This window comes from Lepidochelys olivacea (genome assembly GCF_965140295.1).
Source record: "Lepidochelys olivacea isolate rLepOli2 genome assembly, chromosome: 2".
NCBI lineage: Eukaryota > Metazoa > Chordata > Testudines > Cheloniidae > Lepidochelys > Lepidochelys olivacea.
In genome coordinates, this window is record NC_140412.1 from 258,507,098 (window position 1) to 258,533,197 (window position 26,100).

The 26,100-nt window shown below is 46.7% G+C and overlaps 2 protein-coding genes across 11 annotated transcripts in view; both read left to right on the forward strand.

Annotated features, from left to right (window-relative positions):
- The window catches only part of LOC311516095 (uncharacterized protein), a 62,804-nt gene that overhangs the window by 26,131 nt on the left and 10,573 nt on the right, over nucleotides 1-26,100 (forward strand). For 9 of the 10 annotated variants that reach the window (XM_084619784.1, XM_084619787.1, XM_084619788.1 and 6 more), the window contains 2 exons: nucleotides 7,888-8,030; nucleotides 9,793-9,846. In XM_084619784.1, the coding sequence (XP_084475910.1) occupies nucleotides 7,888-8,030; nucleotides 9,793-9,846 (197 nt within the window). Of the gene's footprint in view, nucleotides 1-7,887; nucleotides 8,031-9,792; nucleotides 9,847-11,469; nucleotides 11,628-26,100 lie in introns of those variants that run through there. The other variant, XM_084619780.1, reaches the window with a different exon arrangement.
- XIRP1 (xin actin binding repeat containing 1) lies at nucleotides 11,754-20,262 on the forward strand (the record flags this gene model as incomplete). The annotated part of the gene is made up of 1 exon (XM_084619789.1): nucleotides 11,754-20,262. One exon carries the CDS (start codon nucleotides 11,754-11,756, stop codon nucleotides 19,509-19,511), a length of 7,758 nt encoding a protein of 2,585 aa, XP_084475915.1. The 3' UTR covers nucleotides 19,512-20,262.

Below are 26,100 nucleotides of genomic sequence, written 5' to 3' on the forward strand. Positions count from 1 at the left end.
AAAGAGCCCAGTTTGAATTTCAGATTCCAACTGTACTTTGCAAAACTGGCAGTTAGAGGGAAACAGACAGTTTGCAAACCAGCAAAAACCTGATCCAGAAGGCATGGAGCAAGAGAGAATAAATAGGAAGCCTCTGGACATCAGTGTTCCCGATTCTTTCCTGCCAGCAGCCTCACTTTAAGCAGCTGTTTCCTGCCCTCCCCAAATGCTGCCCTTTCTTCTCACATTGGCAAAATCAGCACATGGCCTTTGAATGATTTTTCTCATGTGTCTCCCAAATGCTCAACAGCAAGTTGGAGTTGGACAGACAAGTCAGAAATAGCTGAAAGGCACTTTTATCCACTGCTGAGCTGCCTGAAGAAAACCTGCCGGTGCCCCCACCTTCAGGCCAATAGAAGGTCTATAGCATGTTCCACTTGTTCCAGGGGCGTATCCCCAGGATCACTTCCCCTTCCAGCCCAGCTGTGGAAACTCCTGGTCCTCAGAAAGGGAGAGTGATTTAGTCTGCCTGGTCAGTCCTCTGAGCTTCCCCTGCCCTCCCCCATCTGCTTCCCACATAGTTAGTATTCACCGCATGGATCATTCCATGAGGAATGTGGACCCAGCGCGGGGCTGAACAAGGCCCATCGGCCTTTGCTCAAAGTGATGGGATCAAGGAACTGACAGCAGCACAATGGGCTGTCACAGCACAGAATGGAGGAAGAGATTTGAACTTGTTCCCATTGATTTAACAGGGCCAATGAGCGCCTAGTCTCCCAGATTAAGCTGCCACACTGGCTTCTTCTCCAGCTATTATTAGTGCTTACCCAGCTATGAGGATTCCACAAGACCAGCCACATGAGTGGCGCTCGCATTGAGCGGGCCTTTTGTCAGGGGACTGATTATCTCCCCGTGAAGCAGGGGGAAGGGCGTGATTCAGCACAACTGACTTTCAATGCTAGCGACAGGTACATGATCCATTAAAACTGGGGTGAAGGCAAATTGTGATTCTGATGCACAAACACTGAGGGCTGGGGTCACTGATCGGCGCTGGCTCCATCTCATGGAGGCTGATGGTGAGTTTCCCAGGTTTCACTAACGCACAGGGTGGGTGACCTGGTGAGGTTCGTGGAGATGGAGGTGGGGGCAGTGGCAAAGAACGCTGCAGAACACCCCTCCAGCCGGCCACACAAACACACTGCTGAGGAGTCTGAAGCAGCTCCTTAGTTGGGTGCTCCCCACAGAGGACCTAGCAACTGGGTATCTCCGAGCCCTTCCCATGCAGCAAAGAATAGCTGGGATTCTAGAGATTCTATGCAACAAAACCAGCCAGCTTGGAATAATGCAAAGACCATACAGCCACGTGGGTTACGCTCATTCGCTAAACTGCTTAATCCACGGAGTTACCCCACCGCTCGAGGTATTGACAAACAGAGCGGGCAAATGGTAGAAAACATACCATGGAGAACAATCCTGCGTTGGCAGGTAGAGGAAAGAGAGCTCTTTGCCAGCTCTGACTTCCACAGACCTGTGAAAGGGCAGGCTGCTCGTCATAACCACTTCACATTCAGTTTAGTGAGGCACAGTGCATGTCTGCTAGTGACTCATGGTACACTAGTGACTGGCACAAACAGGGCTCCGAAAAGCCCACTGGAAAGAGTAGCCACCTATTTCCCCATGGCTGGGGAAACACCATGCAAGGCGAGGTCTCCAGTGGCTATAATCAGCCACACTTTCAGAGCAAGAAGAGGAAGCTATTTTGCCTGGCATTGCTGGCTTGCGTAGATGTGAGTTTACTGAGCTGAGAGCTCAGTTTCACACTTCACATCACTGGATTTGTAAAAACAAATTGCAAACACATTAGCCCACACGGCAGAGCTCAGATCCCATTACGCCATCCCACTGTACAGTAACAGGCAGGGAAATACCTGAATCACCACTACTGGGATGGTCAAGGTGGGGTTCAGATGGTGGGACTAAGGGAGTTTGCTTAGCAGCTGTGTTTGTTCAGTGCAGATGATTTCAGGAGCAAAGCTGATGACATGCTGTTAGCCGACCATCTCAGCTAGACTGGGTGCTGAGCTTGCAGCTTCTGGTTTTCACTAGGTGATTCAGTCATTCAGTAATTCACTGGGGACGGTGGTGCTAGCCGGTCTACGAAAAGTCCTACCAAGAAAGATGATGGACACTAACAGGTGGGTGGCATTGTTTCCCTACAGCACATAATGGTTTAATGGCAGGAGAAGCCAATCAGGGTTGCTAGCTTATTTAAAAATAGGTTTTTTTCTCAGTGGCAAAAGAATTTTGTTTTCCTTTACTGGGATTCTGGCTGTTGGAGCTAACATAGTTAAGAAAAAGAAAAAAGAAAAGAGAGAATTTTGAATTGAGTTTTGCATCATCATTACCTTCTTCCTATGTAGCTCTGACGCTTTCTTCATCTTGTAGTGTTACCTTCAATAGAAGGCAGTGTGCTCTGGTGGTTTTAGCTACAGTGTCAAGTGGTTAAATGCCTGTTTGTGTTTACGATTTAGGGCTTATCACTATACCCCCCCCATGAAGTCTAATAACTGATCAATTAATATGAATGAATATGATGCATAATTTCCCAAGCAGGGAAAAGTGTAGGTTTCTCAGGTTCTGTGTTATGCAGCTTTCCAAAATCCTTGTAACATTGGGAGACTCTGAGTCTAGCTTTAGAGACTGAGCACCAGGCTAAAACGTGCTTTAAACACAGGCTTGACAACAGAAATATACAACGCGTCAAACTCTACCCCGGGTGTCATTTAACTGATTTCAGTGGAGTCACACCAGGGATGAATTTGGTCCTCTCTTCTGTACTTTGCGGGGCAGAGTCTCAGCAGCTGTAAATCAGGATCGCTCTGTTAACTTGAATGTGTCTACACTAATTTACACAGCTGAGATTCTGGCCGTAGGCGTGTGTTTTAAGGTAAAGATGAATTAAATAATTGGAAAAGTGACAGACTAATGGCCGCTAGCTGGCGCTGGGCGTAGCTCAGACAGGCACTGTGCAAGCTAACCACTGATACACTTCGCTGATACTCAGCAGGCCTGCAGCACCTCCTGCTATTCCACTGCTGGGCCACTGCAGACTTCTACCCGCTGCATCTCAGCTCATGCCTGCAGCTTTCCTGGGCCTCGATCACTGCTCCAGGCCTCTGTTGAGCTGAGCCCGCCAGCTGGCCCAAGCTGAAGGTTACGGCTAACAGAACTAGATGACTACCCAGAGGTGTTTGCCGGGGTACCGAAACCGTTGCCGCTTCCCAGATTCAATTTTTAAATACTCCACGACATTCCAGCTCCATTGGAGCCAATGGGCATTTTGATGTCATCTACAATGGGAACCAAATCAGAGCTAGATCCTACAATCTTTACTCAGGCAAAATTCCCAGTGAAATCATCAACGGCAGGTTTTCCTAATCAGGACTGACTGCAGGGTGCAGCGGTCACGGAAGCACATTTTAATCAGCCGGCCAGTGAGGGTGGTTGTCGTGATCAGAGTATCAGCTTTTAAATCCCTAGACTCCCTGGGGCCACAGCAGGGTCTGTTTTATTTATGTCAGCATCTGCCCAGTGCTACTGGGATGGCTGTAATAAATAAAACAAACTCTAGAGGTGTCAGCCTGGCCCTTCATCGAGGGAAGGTAGAAAATTGAGTCCCGTACAGTTTACTAGAGCTTTCAGATGAGATGTTGCGATCCAGGGTCTCAAACATTTTAACCAGACCCAAGAGATTCCATGGCAGTTTTTGTGATCAGTAAGGGTTTGCCCCAGAGGTGGCCACGTTGCACTAGGACGATATGTTTATAGTTTGTGAAGCGCTTTGGGATTCCAGTTGCTGTCTGAATGTCAAATAATTAGACCCCGTATAAAATGCTGTTTAATAATTGCAGACAGTTTATAGCCTGGCTTTCTGGTTACCAGGATGAATTGTTGTTCCTCAGCTGTGTGGGCCATTATCTATAATTAGCAATTTAGTGAGTGGCTGCTGTGCCCGAGCTGTCCTGCAAAGCTGTGGGTCATTGCATACTTTCCATGCTTTCAGAGCACACAGCTCATGCTGCTGTTTTTAACTCCCTATATCTAAGGCATGTGATTTTCGGGACGGTGATAAGCAAAGAGCAGGTTTGCAAATCCCAAGCACCGTAGAAGAAAAAGAAAGAAAATGACAGGAAGAGACTTGACTGAAAGTCTTATATCTAACTGTGTCCATCATCCAAAGAGCAGCCCTTTGGTCTTTCATTCAGTGGATCCAAATGCTTGCGGCACTCAGAAAAAGAATTTTGCCACATGCTAGCAATGGAGTCATTCATTTCTGCTAGGCATATGATTTAATCTACTATAAATCTCAGTTAGGTGCTTAAAAAAAAGTTATATCCATAAATTCTCTGGGACAAGGACTATCACTTTGTTCCGTGTTTACACAGCACCTAGCACAATGCTGTCTTGGTCCATTTCTGTGGCTCATAGGACTCTGGGAATACACATAACAAACAGTACTCTGCAGTACCACCAAAATACAAACCTAGGAGCAGGTCTGCTGAAACAATTTGTGTACTGGGGATACTGAAAGCCATTGAACCAAACTGTAAACGCTGCGTATGATGGAGACCACTTCAAGCCAGGGAATGTAGCTGCACCCCCAGAACCCTTAGTTCCAGCACCTATGTCTAGGGTAACTAATGCAGACAGCACATCCCTGGATGGCTTCAGTATATAGAATATTTATGCAGCTCCATAATATTAATTTCTAAAGTGCCTGGACCCACTAGCTATAGGCCGTATATCTGAATTTCAGGCGGCATTATCAATCCCGCTATTTTTATCTTTTTATCAGTCTGTTTGAATTTATCATTTTCAACTCAGAGATTTCATACATATGTAACTCACTCACCTCCTGGGTGTGGTGTTCTGTTCCATCTAGTGGCACCAAGACCACTTAGAGAGAGATTAATGAGTCTGCTCTACAGCCTGAGCTAGGGGCCATGTGGCTTTTAGCTCATGCAGTAGAGGCTCATGCACTAAGCTTCAGAGGTCCCAGGTTCAATCCCACCCACCGACAAACAGTATGTTGGTGTTACACATACATAGACTGTGTTTCTTTGCAAGGGGAGGGGCTAGAGGGAGTGATGAAAATTAAGCTCCACCCCCAGTCCTAAACCCTGCTTGCATACCTAGGTCAGGTCTACATTCCAGAGTTAGGTCAATGCAAGGCAGCTTACATCGACTTAACTCTGTAAGCGTCCACACTACAGCATTGCTCCTGCCTACGTAAGTCCCCCACTACACCAACCTAATAACTCCACCTCCACAAGAGGCGTAGTGTGTAGGTCAATGTAATTAGGATGATGCAGTGTCTATGCAGACACTGCATTGCCCGTGAGCCCCGCTGCCAGGCTGTGGGCTCCTCTGTGGTGCCTTCCCTTTGTTGCGCTAAATGGAGATTGAGCTCCTTGAGTCTATCACTGTAAGACACGTTTTCTAATCCTTTAAGTATTCTTCTGGATCTTCTCTGAACCCTCTCCAATTTGTTGATCCTCCCCTTCCCATTCTCAAATACGGATGTGGTATTGCATAGAAAAGCAATAATTAGATAGATCCCCGTATTTGGAATGTTCTGCTGGTGGTATCTATTTCCTCTCCTCCTCTTATGCGCCAGTGACCCCAGCAGATCCAACTAGGCTCATTCCTCATTGTTTCCAGCTGCTTCCCAGGTACCCAACCTCCTTTCTGCATTGAAAGGCCTGGGCATTTGTAGAAGCAACTGGAAGCAAGGAGGAACACCCGGCACCATGTGACCTACCACCTTCCAATGGACTGCCAAGAAAGGTCACCAATAATCGCAGGGTGAGACACACCATTCGTGTGTGTGTGTATCATTGTCACCAGGTCTCACGATTTTATTGTGAGTCTCATGCTACTTGATGTATTACCTAAAGCCCAATCCCTTGGGGTCATATTATTGTGTGAGATTCTCAGCGTTCCATTGGTTTTGAAAAGTGCATTTTTCGCACTGATGTGAGCAGAGAAAAGCTTGACAATGTGAAATCTGAGGATCAAAATCAAGAAGGCAAAAAAAAAATGACCCTCCAATTTATTATTTTCAATGTGTCGTTATTTTAAGCCAATTGTGTGGTTCTTGGGGACCTGACTCAATGCGTGGGGCTGGCAATGCTGCATAATGAACCAAAAGGATTATTATTATTACTTATTCAGCACCGTCAATATGCATACAGTGGTCATCCTGTAAAAACCAAAGCAACCTTTACTGCACTGCAGAAGTTGGATTTATTGTGGTGTTTCCTATACAGTAGTTCAAGTAGAAAACACTGTAAATACTGCAGTAAATTCCAGTGCCACAAACTGGGTTTTTTTTCCAGAGGCATGCAGCATCCAGCAAGGTGCTATGGTCCTCTCTTGTACTGAGAGGGGAAATAAAATCTTGACTAGCAAGGAGAGAAAACACATATATCCATATGCATTCATATGTGGACATAGCTGTACATATACAAGTGATGGGCTGTGGCATTTGTGATATTTTGGCGCGCATTTGGGATATCTGCCTTCCTTACTCATGACAAAGCAAAATAGAAATACATTGGCTGGACTAGGGAGTGCTGGATCTCTTTTGGCATGGTCCAATCGGCCACAATAGGTGTATTCATTTCAATATCCATCTGTCTATTAGGGTCTCACCCTGATCTCATCTCAGTCAGTGGCAAAGCTCTCAATGACTTCAGGATCAGGCCCTTAGCTACAAACGCATGCACTGGTTGGGTAACAGTGAGCAGGGGAGAACTAGCTGGAAAAGGAAAGTGGACAAGCGGGCAAGCAACAGACTGTGGCCTTCTCCATAAGGCAATGTTGGAATTATGTTAGCAAATGCTTGGGATGGGTCCGGGCAGCTCAAGGAGAAGAGCAGATATATATCATAAGGGAGGAAGGATGGTCTTGTGGTTAGGGCATTAGGCCACGATCCAAATTCAATTCCCAGCTGTGCCACTGACTTCCCACATGACCTTGGGAAAATCAATTAACCACTCTGTGCCTCAATTCCCCATCTGTAAAATGGGGATTATAATATTTCCCTACCTCACAGGGGAGTTGTGAAGCTAACTACTTGTGAGGGGCACAGGTAGCATAGTGATGGGGCCATAAGAAGGGGGTGTTGATTAAAGTTTCAAGTAAATAAGAGTTTCATTTCCCCTCACCCTCTCATTTCTGGCAGTTGCATTCCAACATCAAGGTGGCATTGCCTTAGCTCTATGAGGTCTGAGGCCGAGCCTTACAGAAATGCAGCTTTGCTGATAAGACAACAGAATGAGGAGACTGTTTGAAAATATGTCTTTTGCTGCTCACAGGTGGCAGCCAGGATGTGGTCTTTTCTTCCAGCACATGGTATGGAACAGGCAGGACCTGGGACTAGATGGCCCAATGCTCCAGTCCAGTATGGCGGTTCCAGCGTCCCCTAGTTTCCGTCTGATCTCTTAGTTCTCCCCAACCCACATCTCAAGTTAATTTTCGTCCCCTTGAGAGTTTGGAAAGTTTCAATGTCTCTTTCATAACCCAGAGGAATCACAGTTAAGAAGGAACCTTGTGATCAGCAGGGCTCCCCATCTGCCACACATTTCACCCTGGGCTGCTTCCCTATCCAGTCCCAGAACATGCAAACAGATCAACGACTTGTCCTTGGAGCAGGGTCCCCTTGCCTCAGTGACTGACCACCCAGTTCCCCCCGCCACTCGAGACCTGAGCAATTGGGACAGGAGTTGCTGAAGCTACTGTCAGGACCCCATGCAGTCACTTGTCTCACTTGTGCATAAGGCCAGCCCTCTTTGCTGCCTCGGCACTCTGGCGTATATCTAACATACACCTTTGTCCCTGTTTCAGTTGAGAGGACACAGTCAGTTTTAGACAACACTAGACGCATACTGCACCAAGGACACGGGAAACCATCCTCTCCCTCCGTGAAGGAGCGGTCAGCTCTCTATCTGTCTGAGACAGCTGCTCACGCAGTCAGCCTCCCAAAGTCTGTAAGTATCTCATGCTTTTCATTCCTGGCCCTCGTATGAGTCACCAAAAGCATCTCAGCAATGTCTGTTCCCAGCAACTGGCCATAACGAGGGGAAAGAATATGTTTGTTTTATATAGATTTGGAAGAATATGGAATTAATCCTCCAAAAATCACCATCTTTCTCTTGCCAAGGAGCTGTAAAACATATTAATTTACCATAGATATATATATACATAAGCCCCTGGTAGAAGGGGTGTGTGTTATATTATACATGCATGTACACACACATATATTGTATATACATTATATACATGCAGACACTCATGTGTGTGTGTATACACACACACAATTCTATATCCTGTATATTTAATAACCATCTTCAAGTACAGTGCCTATGTTAAGCATCTACAGTATTCTTGCAGCTTCAGCGGCCTGTGATTTTGTTCACTCCCATCCCTACATTCTTGAGCAGTGTTGCTGCGTGCTGTTAAATTGCTCCTGTATTACACCCCAGAGGTGACTACATTTCAGCAACAAATAAAGTCATCCTCAGCCTTGCTGGTCCGATCCCACTTGCACTGCAGTAAATAGCAAAAGTCCAATAGACTTCAAAAGGGCAGGATCAGGCCCTGTAGGAAACACATAGTAATTTGTAATATGCATTGGGGCTTTCAAAAGGTGCCAGACCCTAGGGTCTGATCCTAACTGAGGCTGAGCACCCGCAGTTCCCGTTGACCTCAAGGGATGTTGTGGATGCTCGGCACCTTTCAGGATCAGGCCCTAGCTACATCCTAATGGATAAATCAATTTCAGACTGGAAGGGAAAGATTTTCTATGACATTTACTTGGATCTTCTTTCCATGAAGCACCTATATAAAACCACGTCAAGTCATCCTGTGCCGGCAGGGCAGCGGCACGCACAAAGTTGGTGCACTCTAACCCAGTGCGAGGGGAAGTTATCCAGTCAGGCTTCGTCTACATCCGAGCTGGGAGGTGACACGCCTGGCTCATGCAGCTAATCCTCTGCTGGCTCTGCTCAAACTAGCACCTAAAGTAGCAATGTAGCTGGGATGGCACGGGCAGCTTCTCGAACTCGCCACCTGAATCCAAACCCACCCAGGCCCCCTGGAACCTCAGGGGCGGCTAGCCCAAGCTGCTGTCTCTGCTACCACAGCTCTGCTACGACGGTACATCTACCAAAGCTGGGAATCCCAGCTCCCAGCTCAGATGGGGATGTATCCACAGCCGCGTTAAGCCCTAGGGCAATCGTCCGTACCAAGCGGCATGAAGTCTGAAGCTCTATTCACGTCCAGTTCCCTTATTCACAAATGGGCGGGGTACCAAAAAGGGGCAGGTAAAGAATGGATACAGCTGAGAACAATGGTTTAAATATGAGCTCTCTCAAGTAGCTTAGCTATCTGGTCCACGCTTAGGGCTCACTCCTGCTCCTAAATCAGAGGACAGTATCATTGTAGCCCCACCACAATGCTCTCATCCATGCAGGTTCCAATTCCCATATGCTCCCCGTCCTTTGTACTTATGTATGTAACACTCCATGCCTCTCCTGTGAATCAACCTGTCCACAATGCACTTACCGGTCCACTAGGGCATTCTTGGTTTTCAATTATAACGCCTTCTTCTGGGTTTTGTGTTGGAAAACATAATTCTGAAATAATAAAAAGGTCTAATGTAAGAACTAGTAAGTTACACAGACACACACGCACACAGAGCACATGTGAATGTGTGCAGTTCTATATAATTATGTTTTATTTCTCTTTCAGAATACCACAAAGGAGAGCACTGCTCATCGTCTTGACAGCCAGAAAGCAAGCAAGGTAGGAAATGCTAAGAATACGTGTGGTTGTCTAACCAAGTCTTTGTGGACTGGTGTCTAGTGTGATTTAACTAGCTGTGCTTGACAATGAGGAGCGCTCTCATGCAGAATATGGAGGTCTGACATCTCAACTACCCAGCCGTATTTAGAGCTTGTTTATGGGGTTCAAAAACACCTTACATAAAAAAGGTCCAGGAATTTAGAAATATATCAGCTCATATGAAGTTGCAGTGTTTTGCAACTTGCCATGAAATATACTCATTTTGGTATTTTGTTACTAAGGTTCAATGCATTTTTTTAAAATGGAAGTATTTGTGTGCTTAACCAAGTGACATAACATTGCACATATCCGATCTTGAGTGAAAAAATACACAAAGTTTAATGGCATGCAAAGGTTTCTGCTTGTGTTGAAAGATGGACTGCTAGAATTAGGGTCTCTCCTAGGTAATGATTATTAGCATCAGCTACCTCCCATTGGTAAAATCTCCTATAGATTATAGTAGATATAGTAAATCTCCTATAGAATAGATGCTGTGCATTCAACATAGCATTATGCCATACCACAATCAAACTTCACAAGCTAAAATACTAGGGAGCAAAGTCAGTGTATAAGCAGACAAAATTCTAATGTCACAGAGATGCAACTCCCATTCACTTCAATATCAATGTTTCCATGTAACCGAGAGCAGAATTTGGCCCAATAGGTCTGGAGGGAATCTAGTGGTGTAACTTACACCTTCTCCTGGCCCCTCAAAGTGTGTATGTTACACCTGCTTAGATTTCCTTTCCCCTCCTTATGTATCACCTCTGAATTTGGCCCACCAAGTCTAATTGCATCTTAACTGGTTTAATTCTCATGCTGAGGAGCCAGAAGAGAGGTGAGGACTCATAAGGAAATGCAACGAGGAGAAGGGTTTAAGGCAGTGGAAGTTAAAGGGGACCACACACTACTTTATTGTACACCTTTGTACATTTTCTTCTGGCTCCATGCTGTGTAAGTTACTCTCCCTTACCGATCACAAGTGGGCATGAGGGGCTCTCACTTACACCAACTCTCATCTTGGCCCAATACCTATGTCATTCCAAGTTAAACGTCACTCATCTTAGGTCTCTGATCTGCATTATGTTTTCCAAGCATATTAACTATCGTTGTTTCACCTGGAGCTATGGGACACCTGGTAGAGCCACAACAGAGGAAATCATTAATGCAGTGAAGTTTTTCTTCGTTCTGGAGCTGTAGGTTTGCACAGGTTGTAAGAAAAGGCTTTGGCATAGATAGAGAAAGGCTAGCTCTGATTAAGACGCATCATTCTGACTACTTCATGCAGCGTTCCAGCCACCCAAATATATAGATGGTCTTCACTCATCATCCTAGCCACTGAGTTCTGCCTCCTCACTGGGTCTTCTCCCATCTGATTACCAGGAGGCGGTAGGTCCACCGGCTTCCTTCTGAATCCCTAACTGGGTCTTCATTCCCCAGACCCACTGCAGTACCGTACACCTGGGAGAGATCTAAGCAGGGCATTAGCTCCCTGCTATTCAGACGTGCCCCCGTTAATATTATTCTGATGCTCATCCTCTCTTGCTAACACTATCCAGATCAGGTCTCTTTGTTGCTCTCTAGCTGACTTTAGACGTGGAGATTCCAGACTATAACTGCTAGAAATGTGTGAATTAGAGACCTTGATTTAAACTGCCTGGCTGTGGACACAGATTTAACACCCTAACCCCAAGCCTGGAGAGAGTTTGCTGTGGCGTGATGCTTTTGGGTGCTGTGTGCCGCTGAATCCAAGGTATGGAATTCATATTTGCTAGGTGCATGGGTTTTCCTCACTTGTTTGCTGTACTCACTACTAACCGGGCTAGTGGGGAAAGATAATGCTGATGTTTAAAACTGTTTCCCCAAAGATGGCAGAGCTTCAGAACCAGACGTCATCTAAAGTGAATGGCAAGAAAATGGAAGAGGACTTACCTCCACCTCCCCCTCCCCTGCAAGACTCCTTCCAGGCCTCTACTTCCCTGGTTGGGAGCCAGGATTCAAACCCACGGCCGCCCCCAAAGGGATCCTTCTCAAAGTTCTACCAGCAGCGCCAGGTGAATGAGCTGAAGAGGCTCTATAGGCACATGCACCCTGAGCTGAGGAAGAACCTGGAGGAAGCTGTGACCGAGGACCTGGCGGAAATGCTCAGCACGGAAGATCCCAGTGCCCAGGCCTCAGTGAATCTGGATGCCGTGCTCCCGGGGGAGGTTCAGTCCATGCGCTGGATCTTTGAAAACTGGACGCTAGACTCTATTGGGGAGCATCAACCGACCAAGACGTTGGCGGAGGAGGAACCCATCCCAAGCGGGGATGTGAAAAGCACCTCCCGGAGGTTTGAAAGCCAGTCGTTAAACGGAGACAGGCTGTCTGCGTTGACCAAAGTGCCCACGACAGTCCACACCAAAGGGGACGTGCATACAGCCCGGTGGCTATTCGAAACCCAGCCGCTGGACTCATTAAACAAAATGTACTCAGATGAAACAGACGTGCAGGAGGCAGTTCTCAAGGAGCCTGTTCAAAAAGGGGACGTGAAAGGTGCCAAGCAACTCTTTGAAACCTACTCCCTGGAAGCGCTGGGCCACTACAGCTCAGTGGAGGAGCAAAGTATCCTGCAGCTCAAATCAGAAATCCAGGAGCTAAAGGGCAATGTCAAGAAAACCATCAAGCTGTTCCAGACAGAGCCACTCTGTGCCATCAGAGACAAAACTGGCAACATCCACGAGATCAAATCCGTCTGCAGAGAAGAAATACAGAGCAATGCGGTCAGGACCGCTCGCTGGTTGTTTGAGACTCAGCCACTGGATACCATCAACAAGGACACGTCCAAAGTGAAAATTATCCGGGGGATTTCATTAGAAGAGGCAGGAAGGGGGAATGTCAGTGGAGCAAGATGGATGTTTGAAACTCAGCCACTTGATGCGATCAAAGAATTGACAGTGGAAGAAAAGGATTTCAGGGCTTCCATGGATTTCGTTGATGGGGCAGATGTCAGTAAGCAGCGTCTACTTTTTGAGACCCAACCTCTTGACTCTCTGAAAGGAGAAGTCTCAGACAGCAGCCCAGCCAAGGAAGAAGTCATCGGCGGTGACGTGAAATCTACACTCTGGCTGTTTGAAACCCAACCAATGGAAACCCTAAAAGATAATTTTGAAGTGGGTCATTTAAAGAGAGTGGGGATTTTGGAAGAGGAGAGGGGGGATGTGAAACAAAGAAAGCACGTCTTTGAGACCTGTCCCCTCAGCAGCATCTCAAAGGCATCCTCTGAAGACCCCCTCTCAGCCTCTAATGTACAAGAGGTGATGAAGGGGGATGTTAAATCTTTCAAAAACCTCTTTGAGACTCTCCCATTAGACAGCATTAAGCAGTCTGATGCTGAGCCCATCACCAAACAAGAAGAGGAGATACCAGCTGGGAACGTCAAAGCCAACCAGGTCCTGTTTGAGACAATACCTTTGTATGCCATCAAAGACAGCTTCGGAAACTTCCACAAGGTCACCTCTGTAAGCAGAGAGCAGGTCATGAGCGGCGATGTCAAGAACTACAAATGGATGTTTGAAACCAAACCTTTGGACCAGTTTGATGACAGCACCAAGAAGGTGGATATAATCAGAGGGATCACAAAGCAGGAAGTGATAGCTGGTGATGTCAGAACAGCAAAATGGCTCTTTGAAACCCAGCCCATTGATGTCATCCATCACCAAGCCAACCAAGGAGAAGAGCACTCCTCGGTGAAGAGAGAGGTTACCCAGCAGGGTGATGTGAAGACCTGCAGGTGGCTGTTTGAGACACAGCCAATTGACACCCTGTATGAGAAGGTGGAGAAAAAGCAGGAAGGGGAAAGTTCTGTACCACAGGCTGATGTTAAGTCGTACACATGGATGTTTGAGACCCAGCCCCTGGACTCCCTGAAAGGCCAGGAGGAGCAGTTTTTGCAGGTTGGCAAAGCATACTGCCAAGATGACTTACAAGGAGTCAACGTCAAAACTGTCAGACATCTGTTTGAGACTGAACCACTGGTTACCAATGCCTCCAGCGAGACTGACTCAAAGAAAATGGTCAGGTACTCCAGCCACGTGGAAATACAGTCCGGTGAAGTGTCTCGGGTGAAGGAGTTCTTTGAAACCAAACCCTTGGATGTACTGGGTAAATTGGCTGCAGCCACAAAAGAGAATGGTGTCCCTGCAGATGGGAACATTGAAGCTGGATCAGTGCACAAGTTCACCTGGCTCTTTGAGAACTTCCCCATGGATACTTTAAAGAACAACACTGAGGGCATACAAGAAATCCCCCCAGAGAAGGATATCGAGGGGGGGGGCATCGGAGGCAAGAGGTTCATTTTTGAGACCTACTCCCTAGACCAGATTCATGACAAGGTGGATGAGACGGAGATCAAGAGGATCCAGGAGGAGACAATGAGCAAAGCCAGCATCAAGTCCTGCACCATGCTCTTTGAAAGCCAGCCCCTATATGCCATCCAGGACAAGGAGGGGGAATACCATGAGGTCACCTCACTGAAGAAGGAAGAAATAATGAAAGGTGACTTGAAAGGTGCCCGGTGGCTCTTCGAAACCAAACCTCTGGATCAGATCAAGAAGGAGGAGGAGGTGTTCGTGATCAGGGCTGTCACCCAAGAGGACATCAAGAAAGGGGATATCCAGTCTGCCCGATGGAGGTTTGAGACGGAGCCTCTCGATTCCTTCTCTGGGGGGAAGAGGTGTGTGGCCAGGACAGTGGATGATGTACAGAAAGGGGATGTCCAGACCAACAAGCAGCTTTTCGAGTCTCAGCCGGTGAGCCAGAAGAAATACGTGAGGATGGTCAGCGTCAGCGATGTCCAGCAGGGCAATGTGAGGACGTCCACCTGGCTTTTTGAGAACCAGCCCATCGATTCCCTGAAGGGAGAGTCTGAAGCGAGCTCCAGCATGACCACTGTGCAGAGAGAAGACAGCCAGAAAGGGGATGTGAAGCGCTGCACATGGCTGTTTGAAACTCAGCCCATGGATAGTCTCAAAGACCCCAAGGGGTCTGCCAGCACCAATGCCCCGGAGGTGGTCCCTCATGCTGATGTGAAGAGCACAACATGGCTGTTTGAAACCACCCCTCTGGATAAACTCAGCTCTTCTAAACACAGAACCGAAACTGAGGTGAAAGAGAGGACAGTGAGGGAGACTTTGGAAGGCCTCTGCGCCTGCCAGGCCATCCAGCATGACGGGATCCTCATAGAAGCCAATGACGTAGGGAGCGTGAGGATGGTGAAGTACCAGTTCAGCAGGCAAACTACTCCAGAGATCCAAAAGGAAGAGATTGTGGGAGGCAATTTGCAAAGGATCATGCTGCAACTACTGCACAGGACCAATGTGGAGGCCCAGGGGATGCTGGTGGAGGAGGACGAGGAGGGCAAGATCAAAGTCAGCCCACTGCAGCTACTGGACCCAAGCGAAGCCGATAAAAGCAAAGAGGAGTTGAGGGATGACGTTGCTAAGGCTCTCCAAAGTCTCCTTAGCCAAGATGCCTCCATCAAAAAGGGAATGGTCATGCAAGAGACAGAGGTGGGGTCGGTGAAGATGACTATCTACTCCCTCCTGCACCACTCCATCCAGCAGGAAGTTGTCAAGGGAGATGTGAAGTCAACCATAGGGAACCTGCTGGCTTCCTCGCAAGAGCAGAGGATGATGGCAACCATCAGACGGGAGGACAACGAGAAGGGGAATGTCCAGCTGTACACCAGCTGCATCGAGAAGGGAGACCTGGACTACCTAAAGAACCTTCAGCGGGAGTCTGAGATAGAGTCCCTCATCTCCTCTCAAGCAGACCAGGAGCCAGCAGAATTCATCCAGCAGGATGTGCAAGGGGCTAATATGCATGCCTTGCAACAGGAAGAGCCAGCAGATAAAGTGACTGAAGATGTGGGGCAAGGGGGCATTAAGGGGACTAAGAGAGTGCTCATGTGTGAAGGTGTAAGCAAAGAGAACATGTTAGAAAGAAAGGCAGTGCATGCAGGTGACACAGACTCCACTGTGCAGTGTCTTGGGCAAAACCTGAGCCGGCCCACAGGGGTGGGAAAGGAAGATATTGTGTGTGGGGATATTCAGGCAACCACACAATCACTGAAAAAGGCTAAGAATGTCAACAAGAAGGCAGAGAGAGAGGAGAGAGTCTCTAGAGATGTGAAGGAAGTGAAGATTGCACCACAGGGAGCAGCCTCCACTAAAGTGGTGGCTCAGAAAGATGACATGGCCAGAAGCCAGCGTTCAGTGGCAGGGGAAACCAGCCAGATGACAAAAAACATGGAGGAGGCGGCCCTTGGAAGTGATCTTCAAGCCGCAATGCAGAGTCTAAGGCTGGCCACAGCTGAGGCAAAAAGCATTCAGCACCAAGTCCAGAGCAAGCTCCACAAGAGCACGGAGCAAATCCATCTCGCCTCTAAGCAGCAGGCACCCAGCATTTCGGGGACAATGACCATGCAATCAACTGTTTGCCAACAGGAATGTGCACCCCCCAAGCAGCATCAAGCCAGCGCCACCATCAGAGACCAGGAGTCATCCAAGTCCCACGCAAGTGCGTCTCAGAAGAGCATGACGTCACACAAAAAGGTCAGTACTTCCGAGGAAGTACAGGGAGGACAGCATTTGTGCCAGGAAAGCCAAGGTGTGCCTAGTGCAGATGTTAGCGTTAAGGATGGTCTGTTTACTGCCAAGCCAGTGAAACCCTATGTAAGCCCTTTTATTGAGTCTGATTACAAAGAGCAATCAGTGCAAGAAGAAAGAGAGCAAGATGTTATGCTCAGAGGGGATGTAAAGACAGCTATCAGAGCACTGCAAAGTGCTGCAACAGAACAGAGACAAGTAGAGAAGGAGGATGTTGTTCGAGGTAACTTAAAGGCCACTCTTCAGTCGCTGGAGAAGTCTAATGTTAATGTCTCCAAAGGGGATTTTAAAGCCGCTATGATATACAGAAATGCAGGGCAGTCATATTCCATATGTAAAAAGGAAAACGATACTCAATCAATTAGTAACCAGACAGCTGTAGTGACTTCAGGGTCCCAGTCTGATAATGACTTTCCTCCTCCTCCCCCAGTTGCTGTGATGAAAACTAAGTGTTGTCCACCCATGACACAAGCAAGAGAATCTGCCCCTTCCCAACCAAGCAAAAAAGATGAAGCCCTGGGATGTTCTGCACCGATGCACAACGCTATCCCTAAGACCCTCACTCTCGCCTCCACCAAAGCCAATGATCAGAGGCCTTCAGAGAAACCAGCGATTCTCCCCAAACCAGAAATTACTGCCCCACCAAGGAGGAAACCCATTCCACCTCCAAAACCTGAGCGCTTCCTGCAGGAGAAACCTTCACGCCCTGCTAGCAACAGTAAAGGGAGGTTGACAAAGCTAGTCCCACCCCCACTGCCTCCTAAACCTTCAGGCCTGAGCGAGCTAAGCAGAGCAAAAACCCCACCCATGAATCAGGCAAAGGACTCGTGTTGCTCTGATGCCTTAGCACAAATGGGATGTGGGGACTGTCAGTCAAAGTGTTGTACCCCTCAATCACCAGTGGCCAATGCTGTTACTGTAAAGAACCAGAACTCTGAGAAGAAAGCACCAAAAGACATCATCAAAACACCTCTTCAGATAGCAGAGGAAAGGTACAAGGCAACCAAGGAAGAACAGGGCAAGCAAGAGTCAGTAGACTCTAAGATGTCAAAGCCACTTAAAAATCGAGTGGCTGTCTCTGAAACAGAACAGGTGATGACCAAAGAGAAGGCAACAGCTCCAAGGAACTGCTGTCCAGCTGAGGAAATTCCGGGACACAGACTTTCATCTGGCCAAGAGAACAGCTGCACATTAACATCAAAACAAGAATGGCTGGATGGGTATCTGATAGGTCTTACTAACCCCGAGAGTGAGAATAAGCCAAGTACCTCTCCTAAGAATCAAGCTACCCTTCTGAGAAAAGGATCTGATACAGCACTAAATGCCTCACCTAAGACAGAAAGTGCAAGCATGTCTAGTACCGATGGGTCATGGGATAATCAGAGCACCACCCAGAAAACAAATCAGAGAAGACAAGAAGAGCCTTCAGCATCTTCCCATCAGCTTTCCAGGGACCTCTTTAAGGAGCAGCAGCAGGTGAACAGTAGACAAGGGGGCAGTCTTGAAGCGAAGAGGGAGCAGTTTGCTCAGAAGCCAGTGGTGGTCATGCGAGAAAAGCCCTGCAGAGAAACGGAGGATGAACGTCTCAAGAGGCTGTCTTTCCACAAGGAGGAGATCATGAAGGGCAGCGTCAAGGAGGCTATGGAGATCTTTGAGAATCTGCGAAGGCAGGAGGAGCTGCAAGAGATCCTGACCCGAGTGAAGGAGTTTGAGGAGGAGACATTTAAGGTGGATGTGAAAGCCCTGAAGAGCTTCTTTGAGAATGTCCCAGAATGGGTGGTGCATCAGAAGGCTCACCAAGTGACGCAGCAGCACAAGGCTGAGAAGGCCGAGCAAACGACGAAGGAAGACTCTGACAGCGTCTCCTCTGTGGAGCTGGCTTTTGAAGACCTGGAGAGGGCAAGTGCTGAGATCATCCACCTGAAGGAGCAGACGTTAGCTAGGTTGCTGGACATTGAGGAGGCCATTAGGAAAGCTCTCTATTCTGTTTCTAATCTAAAGTCAGAATCAGACATAGCTGGGCTCTCTGGGCTCTTCAAGGAGTCTCTGGGGAACGCCCAGAGCCCTACAACCAGCAACAATATCCGTAAGATCAGCATAGTCTCCAGCAAAGCCAAGCAAGAGAAAGCAGCACAAGGGATGCAGAACGCAGCATCTGTGGAAAGTGCAAATGGGTCCGAAAAGACGGAGATGCTCAAAGGAGAGTTAGAGGTCCCCTGCATCATTGAGCAGCGAGTAAATTCTCCATCGTCTCCTTCTTATATCTCCATTGAGTCTGCAGCCAGAAAGCCTGCTGAATCACCCAAGATGGCATATTCCCCCTGGGATGCCCCCTTACAAGATTATCCCGACATGCCAGGAAAAAGGGACACATTCACTCAGAACATCTTTAACTCATTAACTCGCAAATCAGTGGGGTCCGGTGAATGCAATCCAGCTCCCTTGCAGATTGAACAGGAGCCCATCCAGATGAAGATAGGATCAAACTCAATTAGGCAACACTATGTCAGCAACCCCGAGTGTCCGCTTAGTGGCAACAGTGGCAAAGAGGGCTGTGCACTGAACTCATCCAAAGGCAGCTGCCATGGTGCAATCAAAGGAGGCTTTTCTGACTACAAAGCTCCCCTGAACATTTCTAGCCCACAGAATCCAAGGAGGCAGAAAAGCATATTAGAACTGCAGACAGGTCCGGATGGATCCAAGCTTTACGGAGCCACCAGAACTGTGACCGAGCAGTACGAGGAGGTGGATGAGTTCGGAAACAAGATCATCACTTCATCCACCACCGTCACCAAGCAATCAGAGACCCAAACCTCCTCCACGTGCAATGTGGTCTCTCCTCCCCGGTATGAGATAACCGCCTCGCCCCTCCTTCGGAGGTACCTAAACAGTCCTGGTGAAGACTTCCACTCCAACGGCAGCTTCCAGGAAACAGGGGTGGTCTTTGTCACTTTTGGCAACTCCAAGCCAAAGAAATAGAAGGCTTTGAATAGTGGGGGATGCTAACCAGGTAAAGAAGAAACAATGAATTCATCGATTTAGCCATGTGACATACAGGAACTCCGCCAAGCCTTGTGATGCTTTTAGAATGTTCTCCTAGAGTTTGGTATACAAATACAATTCAGGGCCAGCACTTGTGGTAAACAACATCCTTCACCTCACTAACCCAACAGACTTGGAGTTACCCCACATCCGAAGATCTGAGTCTTGGATAGCAGCATAAGCAAGAAAATAAACAAATGGGTGTTTTAGATGGTTTCTTCACCTCTGAATAGTGCTTGTGGGTGTGTCCAGGACATCTCTGAACACAGGCAGGAAAAAAGGACAACTAGAGCCAGCCAAAAGAACTAGCCTGTCTGGGTATTTTGGAAACAGACTCATTTATCCTACCTTGTCCATCTCTTTCTGATATCAGCGCAGACCTCATCTCTCACTCTCACTCTCACTCTCACACACACACACTCATGGGTGTGTTGAGTAGTTTTCACTTAGCTATTAAAAGAAAGAACATCTTCAAATTGGGGCGGGGGAGAAGGGGGGAGGAGAGATACTTAGCAGAAACCAGTACATAGCAAGTATTCGGTACTACCTAAAATGGTATAAATCAGGATTTCCAGAATATTTGTCAGTGTCATTCTCCCTAAGGTGGACATGAAGAAAGATGCTCTAGTTAAGATTGTATCAAGTTCAACTAAAGAAATAGATGGCTATTGCTTTCCTTTCTTTCTTTGACCTGTAATTTATTATTCATTATATACAAAATATTTTATTTTACTGTCCATGTATTCTTATGTTTAATGTTTAAATCCACTTTGAAACTTTGTAAAGAAATTCTTTTTATTATGAACTTGTTTTGTACATTCTCAATTCAAGATATTAGATATTTTGTGCCCCCTCCCCCTTTTTTTTAATTTTTATTGCTGCATTTTGAAGGTAAACATTACCTCTGAAAATAGACTGGTCTGGTTCTTTTGTTTTGCCACGTGTTTGATTGAGTTCAAAGTATTTAGAATGCCTCTGCTGATGAAGTAGTTGAGTCTTTCAGTGTCACCACCAAGCTTTATCAATGGAAGCTAAAAAGAAAACAGAGCTAGAACTGGTAGAAAAAAACCTGAATTTTCCAACACAAATGTATTTCCAACCAAAAAAAATCCACTCCACATTTTCGCTCTTTTACGGCCATATTTTTTTGAAAATTCAGAATTAAAAGAAAAATTCTATGTATTTTGACCAGCTATAAAAACATGAGCAAAGAATGTGTCTAACGTTTGATTAGTTGATTGGAGTTACTTAGGGCTACCTTGTGATTTGGTCATACAAGAGAACAAGAACACCTCTTGGCTGTCGAGTTCATTTGGGTGATATGCATCCGGTTCTGAGCCAAGCCTGGCAGGAGCAGTCACACTACAAAGCCACATCCCCATCGGTGTGTCCTTACTGATGCTGCGCTCACTCACATGCCTCACTAGGACTTCTGGGGGCATAGCCCGTGGCTTTCAGAGCTACAGTGAATTGAGCTGCTCTGTGATTCTTTTCCAGCGACTTATGGGTGAACTTGTCTGTTTTTCTGGGCACAATTGTGGGAAGGCGTTGGAGGACTATCAGCACTGGAGTGGTTTAGCCTGTGTCCTCACTGCAAAATATGTGGGTTATCTGCCTGAGTGTAAGCAGCATTTGGGTTTTACCCTCTATCCCAGATGAGCCAGCTAGCCCAAGTGTAAAGCACCACCAAACTCAGGCCAGAGGGGTTTGCGTGTGGATTGCAGCTGGATTAGGCACAACACCTATGTAAGAACCTTCTGTTCAGGCTGGTCAAACCTTGAGTTAACAGGCCTTCTCTGGAGTGGCAGGCTCCAGCCCCATTACTCGTTGGCCAACACCAAGGTGTAGCAGTTCACTGCTAGTACAGGCCAGGAGCAAATTACTCCCTCTCCGCCAGAGCATGGAGGAAGCAAAGCTGTTGTGACTCAGCAGGGTGTCTGTGCCCCTCAGGGCTACATATGGGGCAGTGCAGCTGATGACCTCTGCTCGGGCTCTGCCTAAAGTCACAATCTAGCCCTTCCTCTGGAAAGGAGAAGAGTTAGTGGGGATTTTTCTCAAGCTGTGTGAGATCATGGAGGATCTATTAAAAAAAACTAACCCAGCAGTGCGGCGTAGTGGTTAGGGCCCTCTGGATTCTTTTCCCAGCAATGTGAGTGGGCATGTTGGGTGACCTTGGGCAAGTCACTTTGCTGCTCAGTGCCTCTGTTTCCCCTTCTGTAAAATGGAGCTAATGACACTGATTTATTTTGCAAAGCACTTTGAGATCTACTCATGAAAAGCACAGTATAACAGCTGGGAATTATTAATTATTATTGTTATTATTCTTTCTACCAATTCCCCTTTGAGATAGAAGGGGTTCTGACACTTACACTGATGATTAACAAGAAGAAAAAAAAATGAAAGAAAATATCTATTCCTGCCACTTGTAGTTAATATATGGAACCTGCTGCCTCAAGATACCCAAGGGAGTTAAAGTGGCTAGATTCAAAGGGCAGGGTTATTCTATACTTGCCTAGCTCTAGGTGAACTCAGATAAGGAGAAAGGTAATCAGACTTCATACTTCAGGACATAAGCTGATCAACTGTGGGGAAGCCAGGAAGAAATCTTGTCTCCCATATACGGTGTTGCATGCATTGGTCAGCTATGTTATGGCTGGTTTATTCCTTCCTTTGAAACATATGGCATTGGTCCCTGCAGAAGGTAGGATGTCACATTGGGTGGACCAAACGATCAGATGCAGAATGGAAACTCGTGGAAGATACATTAAGAAGGAACACAGGAGCTCATCCAGTGAGCTGATATGGTCATGTGGTGGGGATCTGAGTTCACTCCTCACAGAGCAGGGTCTGAGATGGCAAAGCTCTGGAAGGAAGGAGCACCTCACATATAACTCTAGGATGACTCTTCCAGATGACATATGTAGTAGCCCTGATAGGCTCCAGCCAGAGCCCTGATGAGCCTTTCTTGGAGCATAAGAGGACCCTTTGAAATGGAAAAACAAGTATAAGCCAAGAAGAAACAGCTCGACCCCTTAGAAAGAACACACACACACCCAAGAGTGATTTTTAACTGAATGCATCCAATGAACTGAGCTGTAGCTCACGAAAGCTTATGCTCAAATAAATTTGTTAGTCTCTAAGGTGCCACAAGTACTCCTTTTCTTTTTAACAGTGGGAAGATAAGGGATTTGGCTTTGGGCCATGTTAAATTGAAGTTGATGGTGAAACATCCAGGAGGCAAAGTCAGAAAGACAAGAGGCAATAGGGAAGTTTCAATTCTGGCCAGAACCCAGAAGAACAGAGATGCACAAAACAATAAAGAAATGGGCAAAAGCACCTAGGGTCCAGGCAAGACACCATCCATTGAGTGTACTTGATCTTGGGGGATAAAAAGATATCCAAGCATTTTAGCTCCTCCAGCATTGTTTTGTTCAGGATCAATTCTGTAAACAGGACTAAGGGGGTTTATTTTGATTTTTTGGAGTTGCTGTAGAAAATGTTTCCACACTGCTTTACTTATTCCTCCTTGACACCAATATTAATTTGTTTCAAGTTCCCTATGCATCTGCTTTATTTAATTTTAAAGACAGCTGCAAAGCTGCTTTAGCAAACTGCATATTGCTTGCATGGGCTGTGTATTCTGGTTCCACAGGAACTCAGATAAACCCAAATATCTTGCCTGCCAGCACTTAATAAATAATAATCTTATTGTTTGTGTTGCTGTTTTTTATGGGCTTTTCCAGTGCCTCAGTGAGCCATTTATGGCTGAAGTAATTTGAGAGGTCTTCCTTTCATGCTATTTCCATCACCCAGGAAAGGAAATATCATGATAAGATAGATGTTGCATTATTTCAGCTCTGTATGTGGCCTCTTGAAGTGTGAAAAGAGCCAAAGTAAAACAAATGCAAACACCTGCAACACAAATACAAGTTGAAAAATCAACACATTCTCACTGCCTCACCACCATTTGAGACCCTACAACAAACCAGTAGAGGGTTTTTCCTCTCAAATTCCAAGCAAGTTTGTATACTGCTTTCGGGGGGTCTTTGGAGACAATACATTGTATTGTTCAGAACATAGGCACCGACTTCTGCAGGTGCCGGTGGGTGATCGACCTGCCTCTGCCCCCAGCCCCGCCCTGACTCCACTCCTGCCCTGCCCCTCCTGTCCCTGCCCCGCTCCCATTCCAACCCCTTCCCCAAAGTCCCCACCCCAACTCCGCCCCCTCCCTGCCCCATTAGACTCCTTCCCCAAATCCCCACCCCTACCTCCTCCCATGAGTGTGCCGCGTTCCCACTCCTCCCCCCTCCCTCCCGGAGCTTGTTATACCACAAAACAGCTGTTTTGTGGCGGCAAGCACTGGGAGGTATGCGGAGGAGCGGGGACACGGCACACTCAGGGGAGGAGGCAGAGGTGAGATGAGGTGGGGCAGGGAGAGGAGCTTGGCTGCCAGTGGGTGCAGAGCACCTACTAATTTTTCCCCTGTGGGTGCTCCAGCCCCGGAGCACCCAAGGAGTCGGTGCCTATGGTTCAGAATATTTGCCCTGCTGTGTGTCTCTGCAGAGAACGGGGATCATTGTAAACGCATACTTGCAAGAGGAAATTTGAAAAAGACAAGTGCAAATTACTACACTTAGAAAAGAAAAATAAAATGCACAAATACAAAACCATCTTGGCAGTAGTACTGTGAAAAAGGTGTGGGGGTTATAGTGGATCACAAATTGAATATGAGCCAACAATGTGATACAATTACAAAAAAGACTAACAACACTCTGAGGTATATTAACAGGAGTGTCATATGTAAGACACGGGAGGTAATTGTCCCACTCTCCACAGGCAAGGAGGCCTCAGCTGGAGAATTGTATCCAGTTTTGGGCATCACACATTTAAGAAAGATGTGATCAGATAGGAGACAGTCCAGAAGATAGCAACAAAAACGATGAAAGGTTTAGAAAACCTGACCTATAAGGAAAGGTTAAAGAAAACTGGACATGTTTAGTACTGAGAAAGAAGACTGAGAGGGGAATCTGATCACAGTCTTCAGGTATGTTAAGGGGTGTTATAAAGAGGATGGTGATCAGTTGTGCTCCACTGAAAGTAGGGCAAGAAGTAATCAGCTTAATCTGCTGCAAGAGAGATTTAGGTTGGCTATTATGGGGAAAATGTTCTAACTATAAGTGTAGTTAAGCTCTGGAATAAGTTTCCGAAAGGAGGGTGTGGAACCCCCATCATTGGAGGTTTTTAAGAATAGGTTGGACAAACACCTGTCACATATCGACTAGGTTTATTAGGTCCTGCCTCAGCACAGGGGACTGGACTAGAGGACCTCCCAAGGTTCCAGCCCTCCATTTCTATGATTCTATGAAAGCAGATGGGTGGATTGACTGGGGCAGAGGAGGGTATGTATCACACTTATTATGCAGACCCAAAATTTCCAATCATGGCTCTGTCCCTTTAAATAATATCACAGCAATGAAACAACAAAAGGAGAGAGGAATGGACTGAAGTGTCACCCTTTACTCAGCTAGTTAGGCCTACAATGTCTGTAGCAACATGTAGAGTGCATGTCCCATCAACCATTGTTAGGATACTCCTGTCACATTAGGAAACAATAATGTATAGCAGAGGTGGAGCCTTTGCCTGAAATTTGAACCTCCCAATGGTTACCAAGTTGCATCACCACCTCAACTTGAGTTGGCTGGAGTTTGTCATCAGTGAAATAGGCTTGGGGAAAGGAAGGGGGCTTTGAATCAGGCTCTGGCCCCCAAACTCAGGTCTTTCTACTTTGCTCTTCATTACTCAGCCCTTAAGGAAGCCAGGCAGCTTTCACATGTCACTAAGAATGGACATGGCCCCAATCAGAAGCCTCTAGACAAGCTCAATTAAAGAAACATTCTGCATACCTCCCAAATTATTAAAATTACTTCCCAACTCCATTATCCCACCCCCAGACCTTCACCTCTAGCCCAACTAAATATATTTGCTTCAGCCCAAGGGAAAGAGTTGAACATGAGGAGCCTTTCACACTGCAATCAAGTCCATGGGCATTCAGGATTGGGAGGTTCTAAGCGATGGTTCTGTTTCTCACATTCATACCCAGGGGCATTTGTGATTAACTGGGGAGGCCAGTAACTAGTAGAAATACTGGATGGATAATCACAGAATCATAGTAGCTGGAGATGGAAACAACTTACTACTCATTGACTCTGTGCCCTACAAAGAATGGATCTAATCCCCCAATAAAGGAGGTATCAAATAGTAAAGTTATACCACGCTTGAGCTTAGCCAAAAGGCCAAGGCACCTGCAGTGCCGAAGACCATAAAAGCTTTGGGCAATTGCTTTCCTGCTCAGAGCACCTGGTGACAACAAATACTAACGGCAGACTGTAGACTTGAACTAACTGCCCAAACACTTTGATAGCGCAGAATAAAGTTTGCCCAGGACTGCCTTGTGCCCTTTCAGAATGTGGAAAGTGGCTCAACTTAAACCTCTGAAAACCAGGAAATACAAAGTTATGATACATGC